Source organism: Topomyia yanbarensis, chromosome 3, assembly GCF_030247195.1.
Source record: "Topomyia yanbarensis strain Yona2022 chromosome 3, ASM3024719v1, whole genome shotgun sequence".
NCBI classification, from domain to species: domain Eukaryota; kingdom Metazoa; phylum Arthropoda; class Insecta; order Diptera; family Culicidae; genus Topomyia; species Topomyia yanbarensis.
In genome coordinates this window covers 91,413,821-91,430,788 of record NC_080672.1, presented here as the reverse complement: position 1 = coordinate 91,430,788, position 16,968 = coordinate 91,413,821, and the positions used below count along the sequence as shown (strand labels likewise).

Genomic DNA, 16,968 nt, shown 5'->3' with positions numbered 1-16,968 from the left:
CGCTATTCCAAAACCGGGAAAACCAGCCTCCGATCATAACTCGTATCGACCGATTGCAATGTTATCCTGCATCAGGAAATTGTTGGAAAAAATTATCCTACGACGTCTCGACAATTGGGTTGAGGCGAACGGCTTGCTATCAGATACCCAGTTTGGTTTTCGGAGGGGAAAGGGAACGAATGATTGTCTGGCGCTACTTTCGTCAGAAATCCAACTAGCTTACGCAAAAAAAGAACAAATGGCGTCTGTGTTCTTAGACATAAAAGGAGCATTCGACTCTGTTTCCATTGATGTTCTCTCAGAGAAACTACATCAATGTGGTCTTTCACCAATATTAAATAATTATTTATACAACTTATTGTCAGAAAAGCACATGCATTTTTCATATGGCGATTTGGCAACATTCAGAATAAGTTACATGGGCCTCCCACAAGGTTCTTGTTTAAGCCCCCTTCTCTACAATTTTTACGTGAATGATATTGATAATTGTATTGTCAGCCCATGCACTCTAAGGCAACTTGCAGATGATGGCGTGGTTTCTGTTACAGGACCAAAAGCCTTAAATTTACAACAACCACTGCAAGATAGTTTGGATAATTTATCAAGTTGGGCTTTGAAGTTAGGCATCGATTTCTCTACGGAGAAAACAGAGTTGGTTGTTTTTTCAAGGAAGCGTGATCCAGCTCAGCTTCAGCTTCAGTTGGTTGGTAGAACGATAGCCCAAGTCCTGACTTTTAAATACCTTGGAATTTGGTTCGATTCTAAAGGCACATGGGGAGGCCACATTAGGTATCTAATAACGAAATGCCAACAAAGGATAAATTTTCTGCGAACAATAACTGGATCATGGTGGGGTTCTCATCCAAGTGACATGATAAGATTGTATCAAACAACAATACTTTCAGTAATGGAATATGGGTGCATCTGTTTCCGTTCAGCTGCGAACACTCACATTATTAAACTGGAACGGATACAGTATCGCTGTTTACGAATTGCCTTAGGTTGCATGCAGTCGACCCATACGATGAGTCTTGAAGTACTAGCGGGAGTTCTTCCTTTAAAAGACCGATTCTGGGATCTCTCTTCTCGTTTACTTATTCGATGTGAGGTTATGAACCCACTGGTAATTGAAAATTTTGAAAGACTTGTCGAGCTTCAACCCCAAACCAGATTCATGACAGTGTATTTCAATCACATGTCACAAGAAATAACGCCTGCTAAGTATGTTCCCACATACGTCAATATGCTAGATATTCCTGAATCCACTTTATTCTTCGACACGTCCATGCAAGCAGAGATTCGTGGAATTCCGGATCATCTACGCTCGCGGGAGATCCCTAAAATATTCACAAGTAAATATCAACACATAGACTGCCTTAAAATGTTTTACACTGATGGGTCACGAATCAGTGAGGCCACTGGTTTCGGTATTTTCAACAATAATTTTTCAATTTCTCTCAAACTTGCAGAACCCGCCTCTGTTTATATAGCGGAACTAGCAGCAGTTCACTATAGTTTGCAAATAATTAATACTTTACCCCCGAACCATTACTTTATCCTCACTGATAGTCTCAGCACAATTGCAGCTCTACGCTCAAAGAGGATTGATAATCACGATCCATTCTTTTTGGGGAAGATACGAGAATCTCTGAGTAACCTGACAAGAAAATGTTATAAATTTACCCTAGTGTGGCTCCCCGCCCATTGCTCTATTGCGGGCAATGAGAAAGCTGATAATTTAGCCAAGATTGGTGCACTAGATGGTGAAATATATGAAAGACCCATCGCTTACAATGAATTTTATAGCGCTTCTCGACAGAGGACACTTGCTAGTTGGCAAACATCTTGGGACAATGGAGATATGGGACGATGGCTACACTCAATTACCCCTAAAGTATCAACGAAGGCATGGTTCAAAGGATTGAATGTAAGTCGGGACTTCATCCGTGTGATGTCTAGGCTCATGTCCAATCATTATACTTTAGATGCGCATCTCCGTCGTATTGGGCTCGCTGAGGGTAATCATTGTGCTTGTGGAGAAGGTTACCATGACATTGAGCATGTTGTTTGGTCCTGCACTGAATATCGTGAAGCCAGATCACAATTAGTAGATTCTTTACAAGTCCGAGGAAGACCAATCCATGTTCCTGTTAGAGACATCCTGGCGTATCGCGATCTTCTATACATGGAACTTATCTATCATTTTCTAAAAACAGCGTCTGTCAAAATTTAATTAAATTCATCTCCTCATACTCTCATCCAAGGCTAATCATTCACCAATTAAAGTGTCCTAGAATATTTAGTTTTAAATTTAGACAATAACAGAAAAAAAGTAAATAAATACACCCGAAAATACTAGATCAGCATGAAATACAACAATGTAAGGAAAAAAGCAAACAATAAAGTGATTTCAGTGTTAGTTTTAGACAAAGTACTAGTATAGTTAAAATTAGTCTTAAGGATTTTTGTAACGTGCTATGTAAAAAAAGAAACTGGCGTAAAAAGCTATTGCAAATGCCGTGTCAAATAAACGTATGAAAAAAAAAAAAAAAATACCTTGACCTAGCAACTCCTAGCATGTTGTTAGTCGCCTCTTGCGACATGGGAGCAGATTCCCAGTGGTTCTATTCTTGGCTGAAATAGTGCGAAAAATGTTTTAGCCCGCTGGACACCATACGGCTTTGGATGCACACATATTGAGAGTGTGGGAAAACTCCTACATTAATTGCTTCTGCAGATAAGCTATAACGCTGTTACAGATAACATTGTGGAGGTGGACTTTGGCCGCTTATATGCATTTAGCGGATGTTCATCGATGTAGTAATCGATTATAGGTTACAAGATACTTGATATCTAAAGAGATAGGGGAGAAAGGATACACTTGATTCCATTTTTGTTTTCTTCTCATAACTTTTCAATGAAATTTTAATTGCAATATTCCCTATTCCCTAGTCAATTCAAATTGTAAAAGCTATATATAATGTGTAAATCCGAATACTATGTCCTGTAAGTAATATGAACAGTAGACTGCCCAGGAAAATAATGAATTTTTTAAAACGCAATTCCCACAAACTATGCCTTTTTTGTGAAATAATGGATAGGTTTAGCCCAATAGTATGTTCAGAAGAATTATAAGACATAATACGAGTTATGTTTTGGTTGGAAAACTTTAGTTCCAACTATGACCGCATAGATGGCGCCAACACTAACTTTTCACAGAAGAGAGATAGACTATCAAGATGTTCGAAAGAATTATTGAAAAATGCCTGTTCTACAACTTTGTGGAAGACACCTAATTTCTATCTCTTTCCGCTGAAAAGTTAGTGTTGGCGCCCTCTACGTGGTGAAATGTTGAACTAAAAGGTTGTAACCAAAATATGGCTCGTATTATTTACTATAATTCTTCTGAATATATCATAGAGCTAAATCTTACGGTTATTTCACAAAAATGTTTAGTTCGCGCAAATCAAGTACTGATACACAACCATGCACTGCTAGGCCCCATGCAAAACTGACTCAGACATCACTTCACTAAAAGCTTAATAACTTCTTTCAACAAAGCCGAATTCACTAGCAGTCTTCGGCAAAGTTGTAGACAATTAAATTATCTTTCTTATTTTCACTTACAGTGATAATGCGATATATACAGTGCCACCTAGCGGCAAAAATGTGAGTTAGTGGGTTTTCTCCATGTAAATTGTCGAAAAATCCCATACAAACTTCAGACACGTTGGTCCGGTAGCTAGACTTGTCCGATTTGCTTCAAATTTGGTGCAAGTACTCCTGGTGGGACTAGGAATCGAATCAGGGGTGGGCCGATAGGGGTCATTTTTTTCCTGTCACTCAAATGAACAGTTTTGAGAATCATACCAAAACAAGGTTTTTGAAAAACGTGTGGTAACTTCATCCACTGTCTACTAGGGCTAAAGAAACAAAGCACACTATGACTAATAGACACGAAAGTTCAGCTCATCCTGATAAATTAATTTACAAAATTAATTTATAAGATCTTTTTAGATGCACGACAAACTTAAACCACAGTAGAAGACCAATATTTGCGGTAAATCAGTGCTCTTTAACTGGCTTTTCTAACCTTCCATAACTTATATCATAATTTGTTCACCGAGAAAACAGTTTTAGATTATTTACAATACAATTACTTTGTGAACATGATGTTTTTCTATTTCTTTGCACTTCGAAAGTGTTTGAGAGAGCTAATGATAGAGATCAAGAATTCCCAGTGTTACAGGAATCAGAGACCTCATTAACCTGTTGTATGAGGTGAACAACATTATTTTTTTGCATGTGTTGTGAAACTTTTTATTCGAAAAACGTGTTTTTCTGGATACAAGCTCTTAGAGTAATCAGCACATGAAAATATTCATATATAATGAGTTCGACGATCTCATGCAACCTCAATACATCTCAATATATTTTTAAAAACAATTGTAAAATGAGATGGATTTAAAACCCTTTTTTGTAAAATATTATGCAATTTTTCCAAACCAAATGCAATACATTCGATTTGTTTTTAAGCATCATGAACGACCAAATATTTCCTTTTATTTTTATGTTGTGATAACTTTTAGTATATAGATTACGAGATATGGCCAGGGAATCAAATCCCAAAGGATCACTCTCCTCTACAATAATGAAATGCTTGACTTATGCGATAACAGCAGCTAATTTCGCATATCCACGGAGCCAATCTCCACTAGACCAAACCAAGAACAGGGAGTGCATGTTTGCTGCCTTGATGTAGATACTCTTCTATTATCAGGATTATGGTGTCTGTAATTGTCTGGTGCTGGTGTTCCTTCGCTAATCGTTCCATCAGAATACATTTATGTTATTAGTTGAAATCTGGCATTCGTTAAGTTTGTTTTGTTAGAGGCTTCGGTCATATCTGTAGCTAAATTTTATGAGAATATTTCATATAGTAGTTTATTATCAAATATGGTTGAATAATAACTACATAGGATTGGTCACAAATTGAGCGGCTGAACACAATAAAAACTTTGTTTCCGAAGTAAAATTTGTAACCTTTCTCTGAATCAACAGCACTCGTAGTATCAAAAAATCTTCATGGAAAATTTTATAATCATTAGTTAATTGTACTGATTCACTCTAGCTATTGTACTGAAGACAGTACAGCTTTTCAGGACATTAATAGTGAGTCAGTTTCATCATTGAGGTCTCACCTAATCCTTCTTAGCAACACTGCCATGTTTTCAATCACTTTCACCATCGATAAGAATGTCTAATCAATAGATAGTGATTCGATTTGGGAGCTCATAGATAAAAAACCGATGAATGAATGTTTTTCACTGCTCGACGGCCACCCGTCTCCGTTCGACCTGTGCCGGAGACGGACCTTCTTTATTTAGAAGTTTCGCTGTTCGCGCTATGCCGGATGGATCTCGTAAGGTAGCCGTAAACTCATTCAGGTAATTCTCACCAATTGTACAGTTTTTGTCGATTTTCATGTAAGGCCCGCAAACACCTGTAAGTCGAATGATTCGCTATTAAATGTTGACTGTTTGAATCCATATTTTTGTTAAATCTTACGTTTCATACTGGGCCACTCGGGAACTCCTTCTGCTCGGGGAATGCCATCGGTTGCGAAAGAAGTCCACAGGTCAACCGTTCTTTTGGCGATCTGCGTGTCTGCTTCATTGAGGTTGGATGATTCGGGTGGGTACGGGAACAAGTATATCAAATCATCACAATGATGCACTCCTCCTCCAAACGGAAACTGGGAGGTGTCTAGACCGAAGCCAAATCTGGTGTATTTTCCGGCGTAGTCGAAGCTGTACAAAAATGTGCTATCCGGTTGATAGGTTGCGTTCAGTTGTGCCTGTTTTAGAATGGGTCCCTTCATCAGACACGTGGCTACCACCTATGGAAACACAATTATTATTTTCGACCGGTGACAGATTGAGCCAGCTACTTACGTCCGACAGTCCTGGTATCAATTTCTTGAGATCATTCTTTGCTAACACTTCCTGGCCGTAGAACAAAGCCGTTTGTAGTGATCGAGTTACACAAGTGGGATCGTCTATACCCATGAGTCGATTCATCTCATCAATTAGCAAGTGTAACTTCACTGATTTTGAATCAAGAAGTTTTTTCTGTGCCAAAGATAGAAATATGTCTATCATGCCGAATGTTCCATCATGCTTCATAGTGCCAAGGAGCATCGGAAGATTTTTTCGGACCATTCCTTTTCGCATGGCCTGGTACGGTAATGTCGGGAACAGGCCATGTGGACAACGGGACACGATTCGACAGCCCCCAATTTTGTCAATTCCTTTGTTGACCAAATGCATGCGCTGTTGAATATGACGAAAAATTTGTTATCTACCTCAACTCACCTTAGCCACTATGAGTAAGTACTTACATATTGCTTCGAAAATGCCTTGGTTAATCGGTACACGTCAACTTCCATCAAAAACTGTTCGACCTCTTCCTGGTTGGCTTTCGGATTACAGCCAGCCAATTCGGCAATTACTCGAGAATTTTCCACCGGTGTGTGGTCGTAACTCCAAGAAGTAAAGCAGCTTCCTGACTGTAGTATCAGTTTATGGAACAATTTCTCGGTGTCAATTGCTGGACTGTAGAGCATGGCAGATACCATCGAGCCACCGGAAGATTGAGCCATGGCTGTTACCTGGTTTGGATCACCACCGAACTGGGAAATATACTGTTGCACCCATTCGAATGCTAGCTTCACGTCATGGATGCTGGCATTTCCGGGAATGTTCTCCGATCTTGTCGATAGAAAACCCAACGGACCTAAACGATACTGCGGCACGACTAACACAACGTCCTTCTCCATGATGTAGTTCGGGGGGAAATGACTAGCTGCACCACTGAAAAAATTACCTCCGTGGATGTAGACAATCACCGGTTTCTTTCCGTTAACGTCTTTGGTATATACGGAAACGTTGATGCAATCTTCCTGGTTTTGAGCCAACTGTTCTGGGGTGTACAGCTTCATGTCGTTGTACATAGGCGATCCAAGTTTGGGCATGCTAACGTCCAACGTCTCGTACCATGGCTGCACTGGAATTGGTGGTTTGAAGCGGCGTACTCCATCCGCTGGTTCTGCATACCGAATGTTCAAAAACTGCAAGATTTTTGTCCCGGTCCAGGCTCCCTCGGTAATCGATCCTTTAAGCTTTCCAAGTCCAGGTAACTCAACGATGGGGTTTTCGCTACTATCGGTACTCACAAATGCCCTTGCAGCAACGCGGTTCGAAAACGTCCCTTTCCTAAGGATTTCTCCTCTCAGAATCCTACCACAGATCGTAGTCATTGATTAGTATCGTTACACAACTTTGTTTAATACAGCCTTTAGCACGTAGCTTGCAAAACTGGAGGAAACCCTTGCCCAGTGCTACATTTTTATAGGAAGTTGCCAGGAGAAAGTCGTTCCGATAGATTAAGGCTAACACAGCGGATTTAAATGAAAGCGTTTTATCGCTGAACGGGGCTTAGGGATACATAGATTAAAATAGATCGACTACGTGCAGAAGTCCCCGGGAACATACTCTTTGATACTACTGTGACGTCCGACAGTGGCTAATTTTGAGACAGCAGACAGATGATAACGCCTGGAAGTGCGTGGGTACAAAAATAGCGACGGTTTACATTGTGAATGAAGTTGTTTACCACACAGCAAATTAAGTCGTCATATCATAATTTTGATTTGCATTGACGTGCACAGAAAACTGGGACCATTTCTTTTAAAAATTTTTGATAAAAGGTGGAACGGTCAAAATTGATCAATGATTCAGTGCACGCTAGTTGTGTTGTTATATAAATTAACAAACTATGTTTCATTGCGAATTGTCAGCCTTTAAGTTTCACACCTTCCCACACTGCTTCAATATAGTGTTTTGAGGTACTTAAATCATTGGAGTCAAAACTGTCCAGATTAGCGATTTTACATATCCTACTATGCTTGTGTGTGTGAAAAGCACCATCTTCCGGCAATAATATTGTTTGATAAAAAAAACCATGGAAGGCTATAGAAAATTTAACTTTTGAATGGGGAGTGGGCGTAGCGTATTGGTAAATCGATTGCCTTGTATGCAGCGCACCTGGGTTCGAGTCCCGACCCCGCACATAGGGTTAGAAATTTTTCCTGAAGAGATTTTTCTAACCCGAAGAGGCGAATGACCTTAAGGTTTAAATCTCTATAATTGAAATAAAAAAAATTGGAACCATAGAGATAGCAGAGGAGAGTATTTTCATGAATTTTGCAGAGCACATGTTGTCTCTGTTACTAGCAGTAATCGAGTTTATGGGACGTTTTCTTTAACATTTATGTTTATTTATAACTTTTTTGTTTCTGATTTTTTGCATTAAAAATATTCTAATGTATTTTTTATCATTATATAACACACAACTCTCTGAAAGAAAACGCAGCTGTTCAGAAGTTACACCCTGTTGAAATGCTTATATCTAGCCCTCCTGAAGTCACGTGAATGGCTCGCTGAACGAGTAGGCACTGGAGACGCTTTTGTTTGATTTTCTTAGTGGCGCGCACTAGGGCGTCTCACAGAGGAGATTTGACCGAAAAAGCTGGGCAAAAGTCAAATCTTCAAAAACCATTATCAAGGGCATTGGGCTACATCATAAGGTTCTCTAGTAATTTCTGCATTAGTTGGCACCCATGTTGCGTGTATTTGCTAAGGTTTGGCAACACTATTAGCTGTCAAAGGTAGAGTTTTTTTAAATTTTGCTTGTCTGATTAAAACAGCCCGGGGACAACTTGACAGATAGTGCTTGTTTCATATATGTACCACTAATTTGATGGTGGCGCTAGTATGCCTTCTCCGTATGGGTACCACGAACAACGAAACGAAATAGTTTCAAGAGAAAAGCGTGTTTCGTTACGTGTGTTATGACCGCCGTCAATGCAGCAAGAACAATATTTAGAAAAAGCGTATTCCAAAATGTGGATAAAGAAAACAATTATTAGAGAATAAATATATCCCTAACTGGAAACTGTCAGCAAGGGACATAAATCTTATTATAAATTTAACTGGAAGTCGTTGTTTTTTGGTATTATTGTTTTGTGAAGTGTGTAATCGGTAAATCATTTGTGCTTTTTGCCCGAGAAATACGAATGAAAATCATTTTGGCCAATGAAAGTAAATCACCAAGCCTAACAATTCGTGAACATATGACATCTTGTTTCAAATTTATTAAGAACGTCAAGAATTCTAGAATGTTGTTTGGGTATATAAACGAAATATGTAGGATTTTCTACACAGTTAGCAAAATTTGTGCGCTTTTACCAGAATTCTGACAGCAAACTGCTAGTGCCCGGTTTTAGCAAGAATGCTGCCAGGAATATACAATTATGTTCGACTCTTGCCAGAGTTTTGTTCGACTTTTGCAATAATTTTGTCCAAAAGATTTTGCGATAGTTTTGGTACGGATCCCTTCAGAATTCATTTCGCATATTACTCACCTCCAGCCCGACAGAAAACTAATTGGACGGCGTCTACTGGAGGATTTCATGTTGGTTCGATTCTGAAGATTTTCGGAAATTTCAATATAAGTGGAAGTGGCTCTTGTATTTTTGAAAATCGATTTATTTTTCTTGGATTATTTAGATCCAAAATGGAATCTATGTTTCTGTTAAGGTATGGACAGTTTCTAATTTGAACAGCGAAATAAATTTGGTGATAGAAATGCTTAAATTGTTCTTTTTTTTACAGATATAGAAAATAATAGATGGGATGCGCCTTTTTTAAATTTTGTTCCATTCGAGCCGCCATGACATCACCAAATCACCACAAAGTTTGCTTATGAGTTCAATATATCGTCGCTGTTGTGCTATCTTATGACAAACGCCATTTTGGGGTAAACTGAGTTAGATATGCCACATTACTTGTTTGAAAAATCTCTACAAAGTGGCGTTTTCAGAATTTTGAAATTCTACTTGGTTACTTAGATATAGCTAGAAACATGATAAGAAATTGTGAGTTTTTTGCTTCAAATCACTATATCTAGGGATTGGCTCAAGTTATATTGAAGTTTTAGACGGTTTTATGTGTGAAAATGTCTGAGGAACACAATGGCATAAACATTTTCGAAAGAAAATTATACGAGTTGTGAGAAAAACACAGTTTTAGTTTTGAACTGGAAATAAAATATATTTGGCAACACTGTAATCAAGAATAACTATTTTTTCTAGATTCCCTGACTCATTTCCTTTAAAATGCATTTCACCGAATGTTTATAGACCATATGAACCCAAAGATATGAATAAAAGTTAAAAAGTGATGATTTTTTTCTATGGAAAATTTTCCATGCACGATTATGACACGTCATACAAATTTTGTCATCAATACACGCCTATGACACGTGTGAGTGCGACTTTTGTTTACATTCATAGTAAAAACTCGCAACATAGTCAACCGATCTTCGTAATATTTGAGAGATTAATGCAGAACAGATAGAAGCATCAATTGTCTTCTTTGGATTGTTTATACCATTTATAAGTTTCAAGATATTCAATCTCAAACTTTAAAAATCGTTTTTCTCGAAATGTGCTAAATGGCGCTTGTCATAAGATAGCACAACAGCGACGATATGGGAGCTGTCAAGTTGTCCCCGGGCTGGATTAAAAGTCGTGCGTGGAAACAAAATCTTCGGAGATTGGTGATTCAAATTGTTTCGGATCAAATATTCTACGTTTTTAATAAACCAAGGAGGTCAGTGTCAGATTTTGGCGTAGATAGACCCATGTATTCTAAAAAATAACAGTTTTATAGAATTTGGATACAATGAAAAACAAATCGCGATTTTTCACTTTTCAAAATTGAAAAAGCTCATGTTCCCAATTCACTGGGATGAAAACTCTTATACCTTGATTAAGTTTAATCCAAATACAGCTAGATCGGCGAACAAAATCTTACGCTTAAATGCGCCATTTTTAATAAGAGCTGTTTCAATAATTAGATATTTTTGATATTTTTTCCTCGTTTTACTACATATTCAAACTAGTGCAAGGATATTTCTTTTGGAAATAATGGACAATTCAAGGCATGATTCAGGTTTAGTTACCTGAGAAACAAAATGATGGTTATTTTAAACCAGAGCGCTCTAAAATACTTCGGAACCAGCTGATTTATTTCAATATACACAGAAATTAATTCACAACTGCAAATAGAGAATGGCTTCAGAAAACTATTTCATTCGCCTGCTGTAAGGTTCAATTGTGCGCTGAATGTCCTTTTGAAACTTTGGAGCGTATGTAGCAAAAGAAGAAAACTCAAAATCTTGCGGAAACCGTCCTTGCTATTGAATATCAAATGCAGTTCATATCGGTCAATGTAGTGCAGGTAATCCAGTTGATTCCAAAATTATGAAAGTTGTTTCATGGTGTCCAGGAATGCTGTTGAAATCAATTACACTTTGAAATTTGAGATTTGTAACAAAACTAAGAAACATTCTCTCGAAGAAGAACCTTCCATATTTGGTGAAGCGTACTTGACTAGAAGGCTAAACGAGATAACGCAAAAAGCTATAATCCTTACATACATCCTTAAATTTGATAAAATTACTTGTTTTCAACCGAAATTCTCAACAATGAATTTGCAATACACTCAACCTTTGGAAATACAACATTTAAAAAATTTCTTTTTTACATATTAGATAGGACAAGTTTTGGATTGGGTAAAAGCTTTTTTTGCACTTGTAGGGTAACAGAGGTATTTTGGACCGCTTTAGGAAGCCTTGAGAAAAAATACAGTTTGGATACATAATCTGGATCATTTAACGGGTTAAGATGTACGGCTCCATCGTCTATTTTCGAAATCTAGTGTTCTAAATTGTCAAATAAACATATATGCTCAGGAAATGTTACAAATTTTGAAGGCGAATTTTTCTAATTTTGGACCACACAATTTTATTTTGGACCGTAAGCAAACCATATTTTGGACCATCGTTTTTCCTTTGAGCCAATGTTGAAAACATATTTGGGACAGATCTTACTCAGAGTTGCTAATTTTCAATAGGTTTGTTTGAACTTCAAGGAGGAACAAATCTCAAAGCATACCCTACTATGTTCAAGTCGCAGTTGTTGGTTGCATTATTCGTTCAAACAGCCGAACTACTCAATCATTTTTCATTCATTTTCCATTTCATTGACCCTGAGAATATCTCTCTACTGGGATACTAAACAGGTCTTTCGAGCAAAACTACTCTGAACATACTTCTTACCGTTCATGTATGCTTGAAAACGCAAAATATGTCAACATTTAACCTAAACTGACCTCTACAGAGCAGATTACAGCCTTGGTAGGTATTACTGGCTGGCAGATGGCCAGCCTTTGAAAAGCCCCTAGTCCCTGGTCAACCCACGGGGATCGTCTGGGGTGGACTCTCACGGTCTCTTCTCTGGCTAGCTCGATCGTGAAAGCACGAAGGCTTTCAGGGTCGGCTCCGGGGTCTACTTTGGGATCTAGAGTTCGGATAGTAGTAATTGAAAGGCTAATCCTCACTTTAATCTTATGTATTACTCACAATTGGTGTGTGTGTGTGGGTGTGTGTATCGGGATGCACTCGTCTGCACGTGGTCGGCCGACCTGCTGCTGCTGCTGCTGGTGGGTATTGGCGGAATTTGCGCTGTACTGCTCGTTGATGCTGTAGGTGACTGCTTTTGCGTTAAGAACTTCGGAGGGTCTAACGCCCTTGACTGCATACGACTCCGAAAGCGGGAAAAAGGGCCGATTATACGGTGATCCAATTAGCGAGCAGGGATCGACTCTTGGTCCTTTTGGGAGATATTGTGTTGCCGCGTGTTTACTCCAAAGGCGTAGCTTGGAAACGGCTCCAGCCCGTCGCAGCTTCGAACTTGAATGCGTGCGACCTCGAAAGCTGGAGAGCGTCCGCGGGTGCGTTTATGTTTAATTAGTCGGTGAAAGCCCGACGCTTTGTTTTCCGTAGTCCGGAATCAGTCGGTAATTTAATGGGTCCTGACTGCTATGGTTGAAGCACGTCCAATATACATCGGCTTGAAGTACCGGCTATTTAATTTTCACTTTTAAAATCAAACTTGCTAATATCGATTTTTTTAGCGACCATTCACGTTGGTTGCCTAGATGATAAGACCTTGGCTTTAATAATTTACCCAGCTTCTCCCCACGGATGTTCTCTAGAATGTTTTCAGGTGCATAGTGCAGCAATTTTCGGTGTGTATAATGTCTGTTTTAGTACAATCATTTGAACTGCTTGTTATACATATTACTACGGAGTTTTTAATTTTAGTTTATTTTATCCCTAATTTTAATTATTTCTAGTTCTCTGACAATTTTTAACCTATTTGACTATAATCGATTTTACAATTAACAACAATATAATATTATAGATGATATCAATAATAATTAACTCATAAACGCATGCCCAACCTAACACGTATATACATGAAAATCATCATGAACGCTAGTATGACTGCTTTTTTGATTTTTGCTTCTCCTATCAGGGCTTCATAGGGTGTACGATTCGAAACGGTAACATTGGTGAATGAAAAAGCATCACTTTGAAATGAAGACGTACGGTTTTATAATGGAAATACCGCCAACTTGAAAGTGTAAGCTGTAGCGAGGCTGTAAATTTGAATCACGGTTGGGGTGGATTGAGCTGAAAGTTGGCATTTGAAAATAAAAATTCGCATCACTGGATCTTACAACACATTTTGGACACTAAATGTTCACATATTTAACAAATTTTTATGATAAATTCGTACATGATTGACTAAAAAGTGCTTTTCTGGAAATTAATAGTGAATTTTTAAAAATACAGAGTAGGTATGCGAAGAGATGCCCGAGCTATTTGGGAGCACGGCGAAAATATGTTTCCCTTTAGAAATAACGAATATATTTTGGACATATCAAAAATAACAATTTCAACACATCTGATCCTTTATATCAATTTGAAAACATTCTCTCATATCTTTTATCCGCTTAATAATCATATTTGCATGTTTAAAATGTATGCACTTTATAAGTAATAACACTTCAATGTTGGTTATAACCTTACCTTTTCCTAGTGTTTTTGGACCAGTAAAACTGAAATGATAAGACACGTTTAAAAATTTTCAATTTACTGCTTCCTAACATACCATTTCACTCAGAATAGAACGGGGGATGCTTTCTAGTGTGATAATTTCAGGGTTACATTAGTAATATTTCAATTTGTTGTGAACTTTAAATGGTAAAATGCACGAATTATCGCCAAGTGGTCCAAAATATGGTAGTGGTCCAAAATACCCTCGATACCCTATATGAACACAAACCCACAAATTATTGCTAAATTATTGATTTTATATGTAATATAAAATGCAAACAGATGTTTAAATAATTTCGGTTAGTTTTTCATACAAATAGTCCTATGTGCTGCGGGATGGTTACCACCGATGTTCAATGAATTTCTAACAGATGATGAGGAAAAAGATGCACAAAATTGCTGCATTCATTGCTGTATGAAATATTGGAAAATATCCAGCCGATTGATGCAGCAATTATATGGAAAATGTGCATCTTTTTTTTATTTTCACGAATGACCAAATAAAATTTGTTTCTCAGCTTTTGGGGGGTTAAGCACAAAACTAATATTTTTCTAAAATTGAAGATATTTTAAAAATAAACCTTGCTGAAGACACTAAAGCTCAAAAATTGATTTTTCATGGTCAAAGCAATTTAGATCACGTTTCTGCTACTTGCTAAAATTCACGCGAAATTATACGTGAAATTTCACGTAGAATTTTGCGCGGAATTTCACACATAATTTCACGTGAAATTTCACGTGGATTTTCGAGCTGAATTTCACACGAAATACGGAATTTCAAGCAGAATTTTGCGCAGAATTTTACGCGAAATTTCAAGCGGAATTCCGAGTGAAAATTTTACGCGACATTTCATGCGGAATTTAAGGGGATCCTCTTACATAATTGTGGCAAAAAGTACCTAATGTTTAATATCTTTTTTGAAACAGTAAAATGACTTAGACATGTGCGCTTTTCTGCAAAATGTTTATTAAGGTTTCATCTAAAAAATAAAAATGTTCGAGTGTAGGGTGTCAAAAATGGCGGCTTTCTCGGTACAAGATTTTTCGAATCTGTGGAAATTCACGTGGAATTTCAAGCGGAATTTTGTGTGCTATTAGCGGAAAATTTCACGCGGCGTTTGGCGCGGAATCTCACACAAAATTGCACGCGGAGTTTCATTTGGAATTTATCGCGGAATTTCACGCAGAATTTGCACGAATAGTTCACATAAAATTCACGCGTTTTTTTTAAATTTTACGCCATACGAAATTTTGCTCGAATTTAACGAGGAATTTCGCCTAAAGGTTAACACGTAATTACGTTAAATTTCCCGTTAAATTTCTCGTTAGATTGTGTGCAATTTCACTTCATCACAAATTAAATGTATTTCTTTCCATCAAAATAGAAATCCTTAATGTATTTTACGTTGCATGCAATGTATTTTGCGTTGCGTGTAAAACGTCAAAACCCTAAGAAAACTAGCCTTACATTCAACAAAACGTCCAACAAAGTGGATCAGTGTAGGACGTTTGTTGAACAGACTTTTCTGCGAGGAAGTACAAAGTAGAGGTGTGCGCCATGCCGCCGCCGCCGCGCCGACAATTTCAGGTAAAAATAGCAAGCGCGCCGGTGTGACGCCGGCGTTTTACCTGAAATCGGCGGCGCGGCAAATTCAGTTGATGCAAAAATGGAAATGAAATGCTTTTTTTTTTTTCTAATTTGATGTAAATTTGTTATTCATTCCTAAAGTGATGTGACCTTACGCGGTATTTCACGTTGGAATTTTACGCGCCGAATTTCACGTTAAATTTAATGTGGAATATCGCGCGGAATTTTACACGGAATTACACGTGTAATTTCAAGCTAAATTCTGCGCGGTATTTAGCGTGGTATTTCACGTGGAATTTCGCGCGAAAATTTTGCGTGGAAATTCAATTTTACACGAATAATTACGCAAAATTTCACGAGGAGTTTCGCGTGGAGTTTCGCACGAAAATTCACGCGGAATTTCAGGCGGAATATTACGAGAAATTTTCTCGTAATCTCTCGAGGGATTTCTCGTAAAATTCGCGAGGGATTTCTCGTAAAATTTTACGCGGAGTTTTGTGCGTAATCTCACACAAAATGTTACGCAGGATTTCACGTGGAATTTTACGCATAATTTCACGCGAATATCTCATAGAAAATTTTCGTGGAATTTCTCGCGGAATTTCACGTGGAATTTCACGTAAAATTTTACGCCAGGCGAAATTTCGCTCGAATTTCACGAGGAATTTCGCCTAAAACCTAACACGTAGTTTGTGTGAACTTTCACGTGATATCTTGTGTGCAATTTCATTCAAATTTCACGTGAGATATCACGTAGATTATCACGTGAAATTTGACGAGAAATTTTCCTTGAAATTTAATATTAGATTTCATGTGAAATTTCACGAGTAATTTCACGCGATATTTAATGCAAAATTTTATGTGAGATTTCACATGACATTTTCCCAGAAATATTGCTCGAAAATTTTACGCGAAGTTCACGTGGAATTTCACACGAAATTTCGTCCGTAAATTTCACGTGTAATGTCACGAGAAATTTCATGTGAAATTTCACGCGGAATTTCTCAACGTGATCGTGTGTTTACGTGAAAATTTCGCTTGAAGTTTCGCGTGGAATTCAGCTAAAAACTCCGCGTGAAATTTCTCGTGAAATTCAGTGACATAAAATACCACGTGAAATTTCGCCTAATATTTCACGTGAAAAGCCGCGGAAAATTTCACGTGGGGCTTCACGTAAAATTTCACGCATAAATTTATCGTGGAATTTCACGCGAAATTTTACGCCAAGCGGAATTTTACTCAAATTTCACATGGAATTTCACGAGGAATTTTACGTGAAATTTCAAGTAATA

General features: G+C 37.8%; 1 protein-coding gene across 1 annotated transcript; it reads right to left on the bottom strand.

The window, feature by feature from the left end:
• Positions 1 to 4,504: 4,504 nt before the first annotated feature.
• On the bottom strand, positions 4,505 to 7,429 carry LOC131690137 (glutactin-like). The gene is made up of 4 exons (XM_058975679.1): positions 6,401 to 7,429; positions 5,955 to 6,332; positions 5,569 to 5,899; positions 4,505 to 5,503 (listed from the first exon to the last, which is right to left on the bottom strand). Exons 1-4 carry the CDS (start codon positions 7,316 to 7,318, stop codon positions 5,325 to 5,327), a joined length of 1,806 nt encoding a protein of 601 aa, XP_058831662.1. The 5' UTR covers positions 7,319 to 7,429; the 3' UTR covers positions 4,505 to 5,324.
• Positions 7,430 to 16,968: the final 9,539 nt, after the last annotated feature.

Coding starts and splice junctions, on each gene's coding strand:
- LOC131690137 (XM_058975679.1), bottom strand. CDS start 7,318: ATGACTACGATCTGTGGTAGGATTCTGAGAGGAGAAATCCTTAGGAAA. Junction 6,333..6,400: donor AGGCATTTTCGAAGCAATAT/GTAAGTACTTAC, acceptor CATATTCAACAG/CGCATGCATTTGGTCAACAA. Junction 5,504..5,568: donor CGAGTGGCCCAGTATGAAAC/GTAAGATTTAAC, acceptor TTCGACTTACAG/GTGTTTGCGGGCCTTACATG.